This window comes from Rana temporaria, chromosome 10, assembly GCF_905171775.1.
Source record: "Rana temporaria chromosome 10, aRanTem1.1, whole genome shotgun sequence".
In the NCBI taxonomy this organism is placed as follows: domain Eukaryota; kingdom Metazoa; phylum Chordata; class Amphibia; order Anura; family Ranidae; genus Rana; species Rana temporaria.
This window is the reverse complement of record NC_053498.1, coordinates 13,307,645-13,326,700: the sequence shown is the minus strand read 5'-3', so window position 1 is coordinate 13,326,700 and position 19,056 is coordinate 13,307,645. Positions and strand designations below refer to the sequence as shown.

General features: G+C 44.0%; 1 protein-coding gene across 1 annotated transcript; it reads left to right on the top strand.

The window, feature by feature from the left end:
- The first annotated feature begins 387 nt into the window (after window positions 1-387).
- Window positions 388-18,619, top strand: LOC120916000 (H-2 class I histocompatibility antigen, alpha chain-like). The gene is made up of 5 exons (XM_040326842.1): window positions 388-727; window positions 5,912-6,208; window positions 11,042-11,143; window positions 13,807-13,849; window positions 18,327-18,619. The coding sequence occupies exons 1-4, from the start codon at window positions 676-678 to the stop codon at window positions 13,830-13,832; spliced, it is 477 nt and encodes a 158-aa protein (XP_040182776.1). The 5' UTR covers window positions 388-675; the 3' UTR covers window positions 13,833-13,849; window positions 18,327-18,619.
- The last annotated feature ends 437 nt before the right edge of the window (window positions 18,620-19,056 follow it).

Sequence of the window (19,056 nt, the reverse complement as noted above, 5' to 3'; positions counted from 1 at the left end):
AACGCCTGTCCATGTTTTTTTTTTTTTTTATCTTTTTTTTAGCTGGAGCTCAAAAACGCAGCGGTAGCGTTTTTGCGCGTTTGTGAACGTCTGGCGTTTTTACAGCTCTAACGCTGGAGCTTCAGAACGCACTGGTCCTGTTTTTTTTTTTGCAGCTTTAAAACGGCTCAGCCATCTACAGCTCAAAAACATCATGGTGGGCATGAGGCCATAGACTAACATGGAGAGCCGTTTTTAAGCTGCAAAAAACGCTCAGAAAAGTGGCTGTAAAAACGTCCAAAAACGTCCATGGAAATGAAGCCTAATTTGCTCTGAGCATTTATTGGTTGCTGAGAATATCATTTTTATGTGTATTATAACACCCCCATATATTTTCTTATCTCTCCAGCACTGACCGATCTCAATGTGACTCAGTCGCCCCCGTCGTTGATCGTAGCCCAGGGGGACCAGGCTAAGCTAAGCTGTCTGTTCTCAGCATCTGAGCATCGTGTGAAAGGGGCTGTCTCATGGTATAGGACCGCCCCCGAGGAAAACGTGAGTTCCCATCAATTCGTCCCTCTGAAAGGTCGATTCTCGCTCACCTACCCACAGACTTTCCTGAGCGAGGGAGACGGATCACTGATCATCAGTAACATCAGCGGGGAAGACGCGGGGATCTACTACTGCAAAGTCCTGATGTGGGAGAAGGAGGAGGAGCAAGGGAACGGCACTCGCCTCATCGTGTACAGTAAGAAAGTCTTCAAGACAATATGGTTACACATTTGAAGAGGATCCCCAGCCAAAAGTGTGTTTTGTTAGTTGTCGATAGAGTGGGGGAAGGCTTAGAAGATCTGCTGGTCTTTAATCATTATGAACAGTGGGGTGGATTCAGCAAGCAATTACGCCTGCGTATCCATAGATACGCAGCGTAATTGCTAAGTAGCGCCGGCGTATCGACTTTCTGTATTCAGAAAGCTCGATACGCTGACTGTAGCCTAAGATATGACTGGCATAAGGCTCTTATGCCGTCGTATCTTAGGCTGCATTCTTACGATGGCCGCTAGGTGGCGTTCCCGTAGTGGTCAGCGTAGAGTATGCAAATTGCATGCTCACGGCGATTCACAAACGTACGCGCGCCCGGCGTTCGAGTTTTACGTCGTTTGTGTTTGTCTCTTTCTGCGTAAGGCTGCTCCTGCTATTAGGAGGCTCAGCCAATGTTAAGTATACACGTCGTTCCCGCGTCACGATTTTCGAATTTTACGTTGTTTGCGTAAGTGAATCGTAAATGGCGCTGGACGCCATTTACGTTCACGTCGAAGCAAATGACATCCTTGCGACGTCATTTACCGGAATGCACGTCGGGAAATTTTCCCGACGGAGCATGCGCAGTACGTTCGACGCGGGAACGTGCCTAATTTAAATGATCCACGCCCCCTACGGGATCATTTAAATTACGCGCGCTTACGCCGGCCACTTTTACGAAACGCCCCCTGCAAATTACGGAGCAAATGCTTCGTGAATGAAGCGTAGCTCAAGTAATTTACGGAGGCGTAGCGTAAAAACTGTACGCTGCGCCTCCGTAGCAGTGCGCGCCCCTAGCTGAATCTACCCCAAAGAATATATCAACCAGAAGATTTTCAGGTTAAGCCAAATGCTACAGAACATATCCTTTAATTCAATATCTAATTTTAGCACTGTCTGTGCCCCCAATGGTAAGATTGTCCCTCACTTCCTGTGAGGTCACTGGGACAGGAAGTGAGCAGGAGGTCTCATAGAATAAGAGGACAATGAAAGACAGATGTTTGGCCAGATTCACGTATTAAAAAGAGTTCAAGATCGATTTAATTGTTAGTTAAAAAAAGTCTTACATAAAACAGGCAACACGTTTCAGGGGAGACACCACTCCTCCTTCATTACGACTTAACACATTGCTGCTCAGCAACTGTTGTCAAGTTGTTACTTCATGTGGAGAGTTGAATGTTGGTTATAACTTAGATCTGTGAAGCCGCTGTCTCTTGGTCCATCCCAGTTTTATCCTGTGTCGAGCTCTGATAAAGAAAGGGTGGTGCTGCCCCGAAACACGTTGGTTGTTTCTTTTTATATTACTTTTTTTACCAACAATTAAAATGATCTTGGACTCTTTTTGGTCTGGTGCTCTTTTCTGTATTTCTATGCTTCCAATCTAAGACTTTCTCTCGCTTCCCATTGCGGGCGATAGGGCACAGAAAGGGAGGGACCACAGGGTCAACGACGGCTATAAAAACTTGATAGATACTTTAATCTTTCCCTACAGAAAAATCCCAGAGTTCAACCTTAACCAGTTCCCGCTCGGCCTATAGAAAAATTACAAGTGGGCGGGACTGTCATCGATCATGGGTGGTCATGTGAGGGATACAGCCAATGACTAATCAGTATACCTGCCCATTGCCAGTACCTTGTGATTGCTGTGACCAATCACAGCAGATCACATGACAATTGTAAACAATGGATTGCTTCCTTTCTTGCCATCCATTGTTTATGATTGTGTTGCATAGCTCCCAGCTGTCCCTGATTTAAAAACAATGTCCCTCTGTTCCTCTTTCCTTCTCATTTGTCCCTCATTTTGCTCTGATCTCTATAGTTCTATATAGAATGCACTTTTTATCTTCCAAAAAGTGTTTTACAGAGCTAAACCTTTCATGCAGTTTCTAAATTGTTGCACTTGTAAATTTCAAAAGCCAATATAAAGGAATAGTAGTGGTAAAAAAAAGTCCTTGTGGGTTTAACTAATCTTTTTTTTAGGTCAATACTCCTTTAAGGGGGCATGGCAGGGGGCGTGTCCTATGCCTACATGCTTTTGCTAGTAGGTGTCCCTCATTCCCATCTCAAACAGTTTGGAGGTGTGGTGTTGCTAGCTGTGATTGATCACAGTGATTACATGGTACAGAGAGGGCCAATCAAAGCCCATCTGTACCATGTAATTAGCTGTGGCCAATCATAACTAATCTTTAAGAAAACAAAGTGAACTAATTAATTTAATTCAGTAAAATGCTTGCTTATACCAATGAAATTCACTGCTATAAGCATTCATAGTGAGGAAAAAAAAAATACTGATCACTTCCCAAGCGTAGTAGTATTATTATGGTAACATTATATTGCTCTGGTCACAGAGTATTGGAAAAAAAAAGGAATAAAAAAAAAAAAAAAAAAAAATTCTAACACAATTGTTATTATTATTTTTTTCTTTGTACTTTCAATCTACAGACTAAATAATATACACTGATTTGGGTTATTTTCACCAAAGAAATGTAGCAGAATAAATTTATAAAAAATTATTTATTTTCAAATTTTTATAGCAGAAATTAAGAAAACTATTTTTTTCTCAATTTTCAGTGTTATATAATTTATTTAGCAAAACAAAAAACAAAACAAAACAAAAAAAAACAGCGTTGATTAACAATTTCCCTACCGAGTCATTGTAAAATGACGTCGGCGGGAACCTTCCCGGGACCCGGCATTGCTCGCGACACGGTGCGCGTGCCCTGAGGCCACGATGTCCGCCGGGCACCCGCGATTGCCCGCAATCACGGCAGGACCATGGATCTGTGTATGTAAACACACAGATCCACGTCCTGTCAGCGGTGAGGAGACCGATGTGCGTTCCCACAGAGGAACACACATCGGTCTCCTTCCCTTGTGAGTCCCCTCCCCCCTACAGTTAGAACACACTTTAGGGAACATATTAACCCCTTCAGCGCCCCCTGGTGTTAACCCCTTCCCTGCCAGTCACATTTACACAGTAATAGAAAAAATATTGCGCTCATTCAAAGATAACCAGCAGCAGCTAAACAGTGTTATATTACACCAAAAACAAATAAGTAAGCAAAACGACAGCTGCGCTAAATAAAGAATCAATATAAAGATACCACTATATAAAGTGAAGTGCATTAATTGATAATATGAATAAAAATGACTAAACATCAATAAAAGTGCCCCCACGTGGATAAATAGAGAAACCAATAACAGATGTGATCATACAAAAATCCAGTTAATGAACAGTCCATACGATAAGATCTACAGTCCTTGGGCAGGCGACGTTCTGACGTCACCGCGTTACCAGCTGAACCCGGAAGACGGGCAGGCATATCGAGGAGCCGGCCGGATCAATTTTTTACATGCTTCTTAATGTGCCCGGTATTGAAGTGGTTAAATCCCTAGCCATGTCCGGACATACGCTCGTTATAAGCCTCCATTCACAAAGCTAACACCGCTCTAGAATATGATTCTCTTTTTCCAAAAAGTGATGGTTATTTTTCAGCCGAGTCCAATGAGATCGGAGATTATTAGTCATGTGGCTGGAATAAAGATCCGTATTTTGGTGTGTTAGCTTTAAGAATTTAGCACTTTCACCCACCCCCCAACAATAATAATCCCCAAGACATTAATAAAATAAATGATGGTAAGTAGAGACAGGACTGACTCGTTTTTATGGCCGGAAATGACTCTTTTATTGGTTTAGATAACACAGAGAGCGGATCGTTTTATTTAAACCAACAACAATTACGGTCAAGAAGATTAAATTAATAGCGAGCGTTACATTTTCTCAGCCAACGAGGCAGAACTGTAATAATACCAGAATTATTGTTGTTTTTTTTTTATTCTAAATATTGTTATATTTTTTAATGTTACTGTGATTTTTATTCTTTAATTTTATTTGCATTGCCTGGTTCTACATTGTTTTCCAAGTATATAAACTAAATTCATAATAAAAACACACTTCTGCTTGATAGTAGAACAGTGTTGACTGCATTACTGCACAGCATGACAGGTCCTCTTAGCTCAGTGCAAGTCATTGAGGTTATATATAGAGGGATGGTGGGAGGCCAATATCAAAATGGATTCAGGTACTTATGCTAGCTGCAGGTAAAAAATATTTTTAAATTCCAAAAGCACTATTACTGTGGTTTCAAATTCATGACGTCAGAAGGGGGCGGGGTCACCCGGTTACGTTTCCCGGTGGCCCCAACCTTTCCTATTTAAGTCAACGCGAACAGACAGCAGTTGGCGGGAAGGCCTCCCATGGAGGCGGAGCGTTTCCCCCTTACAGATATCTAAAAAGATGAAAGGTGACAGTGGGAATGTATCTGAGAGGCAGAAATAGCTCATTGCTCAAGGAACCCCTGGTAACATCTGGAGGAGCCTTACAGTTCCATGGAACCCCTGGTACCCTCTGGAGGAACCCTAAGGTTCCAAGAAACCCGAAACCCCATATAACCTCTGGAGGAACTCTACAGTTCCATGGAACCCCTGGTAACCTCTGGATGAACCCTAAGGTTCCAAGGAACCCCAGATAACCTCTGGAGGAACTCTACAGTTCCATGAAACCCCTGGTAACCTCTGGAGGAACTCTACAGTTCCATGGAACCCCTGGTAACCTCTGGAGGAACCCTAAGGTTCCAAGGAACCCCAGATAACCTCTGGAGGAACTCTACAGTTCCATGAAACCCCTGGTAACCTCTGGAGGAACTCTACAGTTCCATTAAACCCTTGGTAACCTCTGGAGGAACTCTACAGTTCCATGGAACCCCTGGTAATCTCTGGAGGAACCCTAAGGTTCCAAGGAACCCCAGATAACCTCTGGAGGAACTCTACAGTTCCATGAAACCCCTGGTAACCTCTGGAGGAACTCTACAGTTCCATGAAACCCCTGGTAACCTCTGGAGGAACTCTACAGATCCATGGAACCCCTGGTAACCTCTGGAGGAACCCTAAGGTTCCAAGGAACCCCAGATAACCTCTGGAGGAACTCTACAGTTCCATGGAACCCCTGGTAACCTCTGGAGGAGCCCTAAGGTTCCAAGGAACCCCTGATAACCTCTGGAGGAACTCTACGGTTCCATTGAACCCTGGTTGACAAACCCTGACCTAAACTACTGCTATTATTTTTTAACAGCTCATCCATCGCAACCAGAAATTTACCTAAAGGTGACAACAAATAGCGAGGACGGAATGACCCTAGCCTGCAGGACTTCTGGATTCTACCCTGGGGACATCACCATGAGCTGGAACAGCACTGATCTCTCCCTTCCAGAAACGGGACCCCTACGGATATGGAAGTCCCAGCATGGCGTTGCTCAGGCTGACCTCCCTCTCGTCCTCCCATCAGGATTCCAACTGCAGCGGCTGGAGATACTCTGCATCGTTCACCACCTTTCTCTCTCAGAGCCGCTCTACGCCAGCTACTCCCATGGTAAGTGCTGCGTTCATGGACTGGGATGAAAAAAAAAGCGATTTTACCAACATTTCATTTATTGATCTGTAAAATTACCAGTTTTTATCAAAGTTCATCAAAATTTTCTTTGGAGCCATGTTTCAGATTAAACCCACATTTAGGGGGTAACATGAAACGGCATCACATTTCAGGACCCCCAACCCTACGTACCAACCCGGGTTTGCGATGAAGACAAGGCAGAATTTCAACGCATTTCACCCGCATGAATTTAGCTAAATTCATTTTATATAGAGATGGGGGGGGGGGGGGGGGGGGGGGGGTTTATAACTGTTGGAAGAACAGCAATCTCTTTACATAGTCATACTGTGACTGTGTATATGCATTATACCTATATATCCAGCAGGTGGCACTGTAGTATAATAGTGTGTTATCTATGTTAAAGCGGTGGTTCACCCTCCTTCACATCATTAGACCATTACATTCGGCATCGTAGCGCGAGCTACGGTATGCCGGTCTTAAATTTTTAATCCCCGTACTCACTGTGCTATCGATGATTGAAGAATCCGACTCCCGCGGGGAATGGGCGTGCCTATGGAGAGGGAGGATGATTGACGGCCGGCTCTGGCACGTCACGCTCCCCGAAGACAGCCGGAGTAGGTCTCGGCTCTTCACGGCGCCTGCGCACAGGCTATGCGCAGGCGCCGTGAATAGCCAAGCCTATTTTGGCTATTTCCGGAGAAGCGTGACGTGCCAGGGCCGGCCGTCAATCACCTTCTCTCACCATAGGAACGCCCATTCCCCGGAATCTTCAATGAGCCATAGCACAGTGAGTACGGGGATAAAAAATGTAAGACCGGCATACCGTAGCTCGCGCTACGATGCCGAATGTAATGGTCTAATAAAAAAAAACATTTTTTTTTTTTTTAACAGGGTGAACCCCCGCTTTAAGGTAATCAGAGGAAGTACCATTCCCATTGTGTTATATCCACGTATTTGTGTTCTCTTCCTGTTCCATGATGATAAAAGGCATGTAATGTATTTCTTCATGAAAGTAAAGCTAATTGCTGATACAAGAAGCTTCCAGCTCATAATTATTCAATAACCAGCTAATTATAACCCCTGCCAGGAGTTTTTTTGCTATCTGTGTCCCATTGGGGAGATTTTCCTTCACTTCCTGTCCCAAACAGGAAATCCCTCCAAAGTGACGTGGTCCTAGTGTCCTCATTGGAACATTTCCCCTCTATTCCTGTTCTGGGGACAACCCAAGATTCTGGATTTTCTTTCACTTTTGGTGAAAATATAGAGGGTGAATATCCATAACAGGGGCACTGACAGCAATAAAAACCTGACAGGTGCTCCAATCCCTCTCCACTCTACCCCCCCCCCCCGAAAAAAAAATCATTTTGCCCTTAGTCATGCACATTTTTTTTTTATTATTATTATTATTGTTGGAACATTTATTATTATTTTTATTTTTTTTAAAGGTGGACTATCTCTTTAAATTTCATAATTCATAGGCAAAAATAGTTTGAACCGTACATAAGATGGCAGCAGATCATTAGAGGAAGGTGCAACTGATGTAGCTTGAAGGCATATTCCACCTTCTCTATAAAATTTATAAATTCACCCTTATTGCAAAAATAAATATTTAAAAAATAAAAAAAAGGAAATGCACCAAAAAAAACAAAACAAACAACAAAAAAATATGGCTTTGTTTTTTTCAAGTAGCTAGAAGAGGCTGGAAGAGTTCAGCAACACTGAGAGGCAAAAAAGAACAAAAAGAAAAAGTATTTTATTAAAAAAAAAAATTGTTTTTTAATACACCATGCTTTCCATGACAGAATAAATTCTGAAAAGTTGCTATAGGTTTGTGTATATATAAATATATACAAATAAATTGATATCGTTAAACTATATATATATATATATACATATATATATATATATATATATATATATATATATAAATAAATAAATAAATATATTTATATTTAAAATATATAGCATTTCTAAGTATTTTCCTTTGCATTTGCAACATTTTGTCTTTAATTGCACATTTTTTTTATATTTTTTATTGTTGAAACATTTATTATTATTATTAATATTATTATTTTTTTCAAAAGGTGTACTATCTCTTTACATTTCACAATTCATAGGTAAAATTTGTTTGAACCGTTCATAAGATGACAGCAGATCAATAGAGGACCACCCTTTTCTATAAAATTTATAAATGCACCCTAATTGCAATTTTTTTATTTAAATTAAGAAATAAAAAAAGCAAATGCACCAAAAAAAAAAAAATCATATGGCTTTGCTTTTTTAAGTAGCTAGAAGAGGCTGGGAGAGTTCAGCAACACCGAGAGGCAAGAAAGAACAAAAAGAAAAATAATTATTTTATTTAAAAAAAAAATAATGTAAATAGTTTTTAATACACTGTGCTTTCCATGATAGAATACATTCTGAAAAGTTGCTATAGGTTTGTGTATATATAAATATATTCAAATTATGAGTACGTATATACAATTAAATCGATGTATTTAAAGTATATATAGCATTTATAAGTACTTTCCTTTGTATTTGGAATATTTTGTTCCTTGCACTGTTTTATTGAATAGGCCTCCATATGGTGTGCTAGAGACATGCTACCTTTGTCTGCTGGTCTTATACGGTAATTATTGCTCCCATCTCTCCTGCGATGACGCTGAATAGAACCCACTTTCGGCTCAGCCTAAACACCCGCCTGAGGTAACATTAAGGATCGGCCTCTAGATGGCAGCAGATCAATACACGAACGTGCACGGTCAATACACGTACTGGGCCAGATTCACAGTGAGAGTACGCCGGCGTATCTGCTGATACTCCGGCGTACTTTCAAATTTGCCGCGTCGTATCTTTATTTTGAATTCTCAAACAAAGATACAACAGCATTTGGCTAAGATCCGACCGGCGTACGGCTTCGTACGCCTTCGGATCTTAGGATGCAATACTTTGGCGCCCGCTGGGTGGAGTTTGCGTCGTTTTCCGCGTCGGGTATGCTAATTAGCTGTTTACGGCGATCCACGAAGGTACGCGCGGTCGTCGCATTCTCTTACGTCGTCGCTAGTCGGCTTTTCCCGTCGTAAAGTTGTGACTACTATTTCAATGGCTTATATTTAGACTAGCCATGTTAAAGTATGGCCGTCGTTCCCACGTCGAATTTGAATTTTTTTATTTTTTTGCGTAAGACGTCCGTAAATAGGAAAGGATGTAACGCACGTCGCCGTTCAAAAAATTACGTTGGTGCGACGTCATTTCGCGCAAAGCACGGCGGGAAATTTCAAAACGGAGCATGCGCAGTACGTTCGGCGCGGGAACGCGCCTAATTTAAATGATACACGCCCCATTTGAATTAGGCGGGCTTGCGCCGGACGGCTTTACGCTACGCCGCCGCAAGTTTACAGGCAAGTGCTTTGTGAATCAAGCACTTGCACGGAAAACTTGCGGCGGTGTAACGTTAATTGTCATACGTTACGCCGCCGCAGATGTACCTGAATCTGGCCCACTGTTCTTTAGTAGCTTAAAGGCATACTCCACCTTTTATACAACATTTGGAAATGCGTCCCTATTGTAAAAAAAATATATATATTTTTATAAAAAAATTAGCCAAGATCTGAGCTTATTTTCATGTAAAACACCAATTTTAAATTATTTTTTTTCATCTATAAAGTAGTAGTAAATTGTCACAAAACGCACTGCAAAGAATCACATGCGATTTCCCCCACTGTTCCTGTGTGTCTGTAAAGAAAAGGAGAAGCGCCATCTAGTGGGCAGTTCATTAAAAAATGTTGGAACGTACATTAAAGCGGAGCTCCACCCAAAGGGGGAAGCTCTGCTTATCTGCTTCAAAGCCATGGCGTACCAGGTTGTAGAATACCTGAATATCCTTAAATTAAGCCCAGGCTCCCGATGACATCAGCACTGTGCAGCCAATCAGATTGCCACACAGCTCATGATCAACCTGTGACAATTGAGATCCCATAGCCAGGGCCGCCATCATGAATTATGGGGCCCCTTACACAGCTTCAGGCATGGGCCCCCTGGAGCAGATAACCTGGGGGGGGGGGGGGGGGGGGGGTTGGTGCTGCCTCCTGAAATTGAGAAGCGGGGGGGGGGGGGCTGCCGCAAATTGAGAAGCGGGAGGGGGGCCCAGGGGACCTCTGGACCCCTAAAAAAAATTGCCCGTTGAATAGAAAAATGTAATAAAAATATATTGAAAAATATATATTTTTTTTTATAAAAAAAAAGGGGGGGTTGCCAACCAGGGCCAGGGGGACCTCTAAAAAAAAAAAAAAAATTGCCCCTTTAAGAAAAAATAAAAATATATTGAACAAAATTTTACGTCGTTTGCGTAAGTCGTTCGCGAATAGGGCTGTACGAAAGTTACGTTCACGTCTAAAGCATTGACGATTTGCGGCGTAATTTCGAGCATGCGCACTGGGATTCTTTCACGAACGGCGCATGCCGTCAAATACGTGGGGTCACATGCAATTTAAATAAAACACGCCCACATCATCCACATTTGAATTAGGCGGGCTTACGCCGGAGCACATACGTTACGCCGCCGTAACTTAGGGCGCAAGTTCTTTCTGAATAAGAAACTTGCGCCCTAATTTACGGCGGCGTAACGTATCTGAGATACGTTACGCCCGCCGATAGATACTCTATTGTATCTGAATCCGGGCCACGGAGTCTGAAAAATAGGCCTGGCGGCTCCCACCAATGTATAGGAGTCATTCCACCTTGAAGACATTCCTGCCTGATATCGGCTGCTCTGTATTAGAGGATCACATGTGTTTTTTATTGTACTTTCAGGTATTCCAAAGTACGAAGCCATGGCCTACCAGGTTGTAGAATACCTGAATATCCTTAAATTAAGCCTCGTCTTTGGCCTTACCGTTGCCGTATCTCTCACAGGTAGGTCCATTCCGGATCATTTGTTGCTTTAGTGCAGGTTTCCATTATAGTAGAACTCCACTTTTACATTAACCACTTAAGACCCCCGGACCGTTATGCAGGTTAAGGACCTGTCCCCTTTTTTTGCGATTCGGCACTGTGTCGCTTTAACTGACAATTGCGCGGTCGTGCGACGTGGCTCCCAAACAAAATTGGCGTCCTTTTTTTCCCACAAATAGAGCTTTCTTTTGGTGGTATTTGATCACCTCTGCGGTTTTTATTTTTTGCGCTATAAGCAAAAATAGAGCGACAATTTAAAAAAAAATTCAATATTTTTTACTTTTTGCTATAATAAATATCCCCCAAAAATATATATAAAAAAATATTTTTCCTCAGTTTAGGCCGATACGTATTCTTCTACATATTTTGGTAAAAAAAAATCGCAATAAGCGTTTATTGATTGGTTTGCGCAACATTTATAGCGTTTACAAAATAGGGGATAGTTTTATTGCATTTTAATTAATATATTTTTTTTTTACTACTAATGGCGGCGATCAGCGATTTTTTTTTCCGTGACTGCGACATTATGGCGGACACTTCGGACAATTTTGACACATTTTTGGGACCATTGTCATTTTCACAGCGAAAAGTGCTATAAAAATGTTTACTGTGAAAATGACAACTGCAGTTTAGGAGTTAACCACTAGGGGGCGCTGTAGGGGTTAAGTGTGACCTTAATATGTGTTTCTAACTGTAGGGGGGCGGGGCTGACGTGTGACGTCATTGTTCGTCTTTCCCTATATCAGGGAACAGACGATCAATGACAGCGCCACAGTGAAGAACGGGGAAGGTGTGTTTACACTCACCTCTCCCCGTTCTTCAGCTCCGGGGACCGATCGCGGGACACCGGCGGTGATCGGGTCCCGCGGGCGCGGTCACGGTGCTTAGGGCCGGTCGCGCTCGCGATCCTACAGCTAGGCTTAAAGAGACACGTACAGGTACGTGATTGTGCCCAGCCGTGCCATTCTGCCGACTTATATCGGCGTGAAGGGGTCCTTAAGTGGTTAAAACATTTTTTTTTTTTTTTTACACTTTTTTTTAATTTAACTTTATTGCTATCACAATGAGACTAACAAGCCCCACGTGTGATAGCTTTGAGCAGGTGGCAGGTCATCTTTATGGAGACATCAGGGACCCCAGTGTCTCCCTGCCCTCTAGAATAGCTAACCAAGCACAGGTTGTGCTTGGTTAGCTGCTTCCCTGGCTGTGACAGCCAGATAAGCAGCTTAAAGCGGACCTTCAGTCATTTTTTTTTATCTTTCCATTTATTAAATCTTCTGCCCTTGTTGTTGTTGTTTTAATTTTGGATAGTAAAACATTTTTTTTTCCTCCAGTAAATCCCTTATACAGCCCACTTCCTGTTTCTTGTCTGGTCATTAGCCTAGGCTTATGACATCACGCACAGCTCTCTCTCTCTCTCACTCTCGCGAGAGTTTCCCAGGAAGGGAGGGGTTGGTGAGTCATAAGAGGGCCGGTGAAAGCTGCAGAGCTGGAGGTGTGTGTCTGTGTAAATCCACTAAGTGAACAGGCAGCAGCTTCAGCTGCCCACAGTTAAAATGGCTGCAGCCAGACTCAGTGGATGGAGATTTCTGCAGCATATTTGACAAGGAACAGAATCACACTGGGCCATATTCTCAAAGAATTTACGCCGGCGTATCAGCAGATACGCCGACGTACGTCCGATTCTAAGGCCGTCCTATGTTTAAGTGTATTCTCAAACTGAGATACACTTAAACATGCCTAAGATACAACGGCGCAGGCAATATCTACGCTGACCGCCAGGTGGCGTTTCCTTTGCGGTCAGCGTAGAATATGCAAATGACTAGTCACGCCGATTCTCTAACGTACGCTTGCCCGTCGTAGTGATTTTACGTCGTTTCCGTAAGCGATACGCGGCGTAAAGATAAACATGCCCCCTAGGTGGCGTACTCAATGTTAAGTATGGCCGTCGTTCCCGCGTCGAAATTTGAAAATTTAACGTCGTTTGCGTAAGTCGTCCGTGAATGGCGCTGGTGGCGATGGACGCCATTTACGTTACCGTCAAAACAAATGATGTCCGTGAGACGTCATTTAGCGCAATGCACGTCGGGTAATTTACCCGACGGAGCATGCGCATTACGATCGGTGCGGGAGCGCGCCTAATTTAAATGATCCACGCCCCCCTACCAGGATCATTTGAATTAGGAGTGCTTGCGCGGGTGGACTTTACGCTACGCCGCCGCAAGTTTACAGGTAAGTGGTTTGGGAATCAGGCACTTGCCAGTTAAACTTGCGGCGGAGTAACGTAAAGGACATACGTTACGCCGCCGGAGATCTCTAAGAATATGGCCCAGTATATATAAAAATGATATGCAAAGTGGTTGGAGGGAAGCTTCAGAATGGTGTTTTTATTACAAATGATGTGAGCAGACTGCAGTTCCTCTTGAATTCGTCACAGAGGAGATCAGAGAATGGACGTTCCTTCATCTCCTCTGTGTAAAGCTGTCCTTGCTGCTTACCACGTTGTTCCTCAGAGGAACCTGAAAGCCCAGAACCTCCTCTAACCTAACAATACTTTGTTTGCTTTGTTTCTTATATTATCGTCGATTCATTTTGTTTTTGTTTTATATTTTCTTTTTTTGCAGTAATAAAAAGATGTAAAAGCCAATGAGTCTGGCACATGTGTAGGTAAGTAGTCGCTCTCCACCAACCTAGTCCATGTGTCTATAGAACCCCACCAAGACCCTAAAATTTAAAGGTGCCAGATTCACATAGAAATAGATCAGCGCAGCGTATCAGAGATACGCTACGCCGCCGTACCTTACCTGGCGTAATTTCGAATCCTTAAAGATTTTGCGCCGTAAGTTACGGCGACGTAGTGTATTTCTGGCGGCGGAATTCAAATCGGCGATTAGGGGGCGTGTTTTTAATTTAAATGAAGCGCGTCCCCGCGCCGAATGAACTGCGCATGCGCCGTCCCTAAATTTCCCGTCGTGCATTGCGCGAAACGACGTCATTTTTTTAACTTAGACGTGACTTACGTCCATCCCTATTCACGGACGACTTGCGCAAAAAAATAATTCAAATTTCGACGCGGGATTGACGGCCATACTTAACATGGCAAATCTAACTATACGCCGCAAAATACCAGCTTTAACTATACGCCGCAAAAAGCCGACTAGAGACGACGTAAGAGAATGCGACGGCCGCGCGTACGTTCGTGGATCGTCGGAAAAAGCTAATTAGCATACCCGACGCGGAAAACGACGCAAACTCCACCCAGCGGACGCCGAAGTATTGCATCTACGATCCGAAGGCGCACAAAGCCGCACGCCTGTCGGATCAAACCCAGATGCCGGCGTATCTTGGGTTTGAGGATTCTAACTAAAGATACGACGCTGGAAATTTGAAAGTACGCCGGCGTATCAGTAGATACGCCGGCGTACTCTCTCTGTGGATCTGCCCCAAAGTGTCCATCTGAAACTGAATCTTATTTCTGCTTAGACATTGGCTACCATAGGTGTGCGCACAGGGTGTGCCAGGTGTGCCCAGGCACACCCTAATCACCCTGTACAGCACAGATTCCCGCTACCGCCCTGGCTCCTCCCTCCTTTCCCCCCTGCAGCGCTGCCGGCTTCCCTTCTCTCCTCTCTCACCGGGATGTTTTAGGATGAATAAGGGAAGGGGCCGGTAAGTATGCAATTTACCAGCCCCCTTTCTTTCTGAATGAACATCATGAGTGATTGGTAGTGTGTGTTTGAGTTTCGGGGTGCACACCCTAATGCCAGGGCTGGACTGGGACGAAAATTTGTCCCTGGACTTCATCCAGACTGGCCCACTTTGATAGGTCTCTCCTATGGCGGCCGGACAACTCCATGCGCCCGGCCCCTAATCTACATGCGGGGCGCCGGACGCATGGATTCCAATGGTTTTTCTTTATTTTTTTAAGCACATGATTAAGGCTCTAATTGGCTTTAAAAAATGGTGGGCTCGGGGCGCAGAGCACTGCACCCCGAGCCTACCCGTTTTTGTGACAATAGCAACTTAATATTAACTATTATCTTCCTGCTTCTCCTCCTGGCCAATCAGGAAGCAGCAGGAGCGTGATTGGCTGAGAGGAGAAGCGATTGTATTGGCTGGTACAGGGGGAAGGGAGATGGCTGCCGTCATTGGCTCTGCATCGCCGCCAAGAGCCCTACCGCGTGAGTACCACCCACCAGGCAGGAGGGGGGTAGGGAGGTCTGTTTGCCACCCCCCGATGCCACTGCCCATGGGTATAGGGTGGAAGTGATGTCAGCTTGGGGGCGGACCGCCAGACATCTCCTTCAGCCCTGTGAGCATCTCCAGCGACCGTGATTTGCTATCATCAGCAGGACCGGGACACCTATGCAGATTTAGCATTTGGCCAGATATAGGGCCAGATCCACGTACCTCGGCGCTTCTTTACGTCCGGCATAGAGTATCTCAGATACACTGCGCCGCCGTAACTTACAGCGTATTTCCCGTATCCACAAAGAATTTGCTCCGTAAGTTACGGCGGCGTAGTGTATCTGTGTCGGCGTAAGGGCGCGCAATTCAAATGGATGAGATGGGGGCGTGTTTTATGTTAATACGTCTTGACCCGACGTAAATGACGTTTTTTCTGAACGGCGCATGCGCCGTCCGTGGGGGTATCCCAGTGCGCATGCTCCAAATTAACCCACAACAAGCCAATGCTTTCGACATGAATGTCATTCTACGCAAAGCCCTATTTGCGAACGTTTTACGCAAAACGACGTACACAACGGAAAATTTAGACGCTGGCCCGACGTCCATACTTAACATTCGCTACGCCTCATATAGCAGGGGTAACGTTACGCTGAAAAAAGCCTTACGGAAACTACGTAAAAAAATGCGCCGGCCGGACGTACGTTTGTGGATTGGCGTATCTAGCTAATTTGCATACTCGAAGCGGAAATCGACGGAAGCGCCACCTAGCGGCCAGCGTAAATATGCACCTTAGATCCGACGGTGTACTAAGACGTACGTCAGTCGGATCTAGCCCAGCTTCAGGTGTATCTTGTTTTGTGGATACAAAACAAAGATACGCCGGAGCAACCTAGAAGTTACGCGGCGTATCAATAGATACGCCAGCGTAACTGCTTCGTGGATCTGGCCCATAGTATGTACTGTTCTAACTTTTTTGATAAACTGCCCACTAGATGGCGCTTTTCCCTTTCTATTCACAGACAGGATTCAGACAGGAATCGCACCGCATTCCTGTTCAAATTGCATTTAACCCTTTGCAGTGTGATTTGCGCCCATTCATTTTGTATTGATGCAAATCGCATTGCAAAGTATCAATTTTGGTATCGGGAGCATTTGCGCAAGTACCAATAATTTCTATCGGCACCGGTACCGGTATCAGTGCATCTCTACTCCATATTATTGTACAGTATGTCTAAAGCCAAAACTTTTTACAAAAATGTGTATTCTACGTCCCATGAATATTCCATGCCTGAGCTCCTCACGCTGGAAATGGTGAAGGTCCTTCCATTAACCACTTAAGCCCCGGACCTTTAGGCAGCTAAATGCCCAGGCCAGGTTTTGCGATTCGGCACTGCGTTGCTTTAACAGACAATTGCGCGGTCGTGCGACGTGGCTCCCAAACAAAATTGGCGTCCTTTTTTCCCCTCAAATAGAGCTTTCTTTTGGTGGTATTTGATCACCTCTGCGGTTTTTATTTTTTGCGCTATAAACAAAAATAGAACGACAGTTTTGAAAAAAATGCAATATTTTTTCCTTTTTGCTATAATAAATATCCCCCAAAAATATATAAAAAACCTTTTTTTTCCTCAGTTTAGGCCGATACGTATTCTTCTACCTATTTTTGGTAAAAAAAATTGCAATAATCGTTTATCGGTTGGTTTGCGCAAAATTTATAGCGTTTACAAAATCGGGGATAGTTTTATTGCATTTTTATTAATATTTTTTTTTTACTACTATTGGCGGCGATCAGCGTTTTTTTTCGTGACTGCGACATTATGGCGGACACTTCGGACAATTTTTACACATTTTTGGGACCATTGGCATTTTCACAGCAAAAAAATGCATTTAAATTGCATTGTTTATTGTGGAAATGACAGTTGCAGTTTGGGAGTTAAGCACAGGGGGCGCTGAAGGGGTTATGTTTCACCTAGTGTATGTTTACAACTGTAGGGGGGTGTGGCTGTAGGTCTGACGTCATCGATTGTGTCCGTCTATAAAAGGGATGTGACGCAATCGATGCTGCCGCCACAGTGAAGCATGGGGAAGCCATGTTTACACACGGCTCTCCCCATTCTTCAGTTCCGGGGACCGATCGCGGGACCCCAGCGGCGATCGGGTCTCGCGGTCCCTGTCCCGGAGCTTTGGGCCGGGGCGCGGGCACGCGCCCGCGACCCAGGGCTAGGTAGATGTAAACGACGTGCCGATACGTCGATCTGCCCAGTCGTGCCATTCTGCCGACGTATCTATCGTCGTGCGGCGGTCGTTAAGTGGTTAAAGATGCAGATGTCTTGGGTCCTATATGCCTCATACACACGATCGGACTTTCCGAGTATTTTCGACGCTCTCCGGCGCCCCCCCACCTCTGGCCACATGCGGTATTGCATGCCATAGAAGTCAATGCGGAACAAATTATTTTCGTTTCCATTGACTTCTATGGGGAAACTCGCTTTGATATGCGAGCGCTTTGGATTACGAGCATTCTCCTGGAACGGATTATGCTCGTAATCCGAGGTTCCGCTGTGCTGTATAATCAGTTATAGCAGACAGTTTTTTTCTTCCTTTTGTGATAAAGGTTTTATATAAATAAATAAACACTGATCATTGTAAGCACAGTGGTAAATGGTTTGTCTCATGTAACTGATACATTCTGCTGAAGACCTTGTGCTTTTGAAAAACAACAGACTCGATGGCTGGATCGCCAGATGAAAACAAAAGAAAGAAAGCCTAAAAAAAAGAAAACGAATGCAGCCATCACATCTAATAATTGGCAGGCTGCAATACAATAAATGTTTGCTTTTGGATTTAATACGGCTTTTGGATTTAACTTTATTAAAACACAACACAGAGCTGCATTGTTTAGCGTCTTTTTATATCTCTCTGTAGTTCGATGTTAATGATGTCATTTGCAACCTTACAGATTTTCTGGAGATCCTTTAATGACATCATTATTCCCCATGTGTGACATCACAGCCATCCAGGATTTCATTCAGCGATTCCAATAATATTTTTTGGGGACAATCCATGGATCTCGATGGACATGTGACGTCTGTTTTCCCTCCAAACAATTAATCAGAAATGGATGATACAGAATATTTGGCAACATGCAATTTCCAGCTGTAAATGTATCCAATGTTTTGGATGAGCAAAATCCAACCTTAAAGCGTTAGTAAAGAAAAAAAATGTCATTCAAAATAACAAACATGTTATACTTACCTCCACTGTGCAGTTCGTTTTGCACAGAGTGGCCCCGATCCTCCTCTTCTGGGGGTCCCTCGGTGGCTGTCTCTGGTCCTCCCCGCAATTACTCACCACAGTAATGTGAGAGAGCTCGCATGGTGATCAGTAATTGCGGGCGCGCCCCCCGTGATACAGCGAGCGGCCATAGCCGCTCACTGTATCACTCGGCCCCACCCCTCGGCGCGCCGCGTCACGTCACTGGATGTGATTGACAGCAGAAAATGGTCCGGGGCTTAAGTGGTTAATCTCCTCTTCTCAAGAGTGACTAAATTCAGTTCCTCTATCTTTCCTCATAGCTGAGCTCCTCCATGCCTCTTATCAGTTTGGTTGCCCTTCTCTGCACTTTCTCCAGTTCCCTGATATCCTTTCTGAGAACTGGAGCCCAAAACTGAACTGCATATTCCAGATGA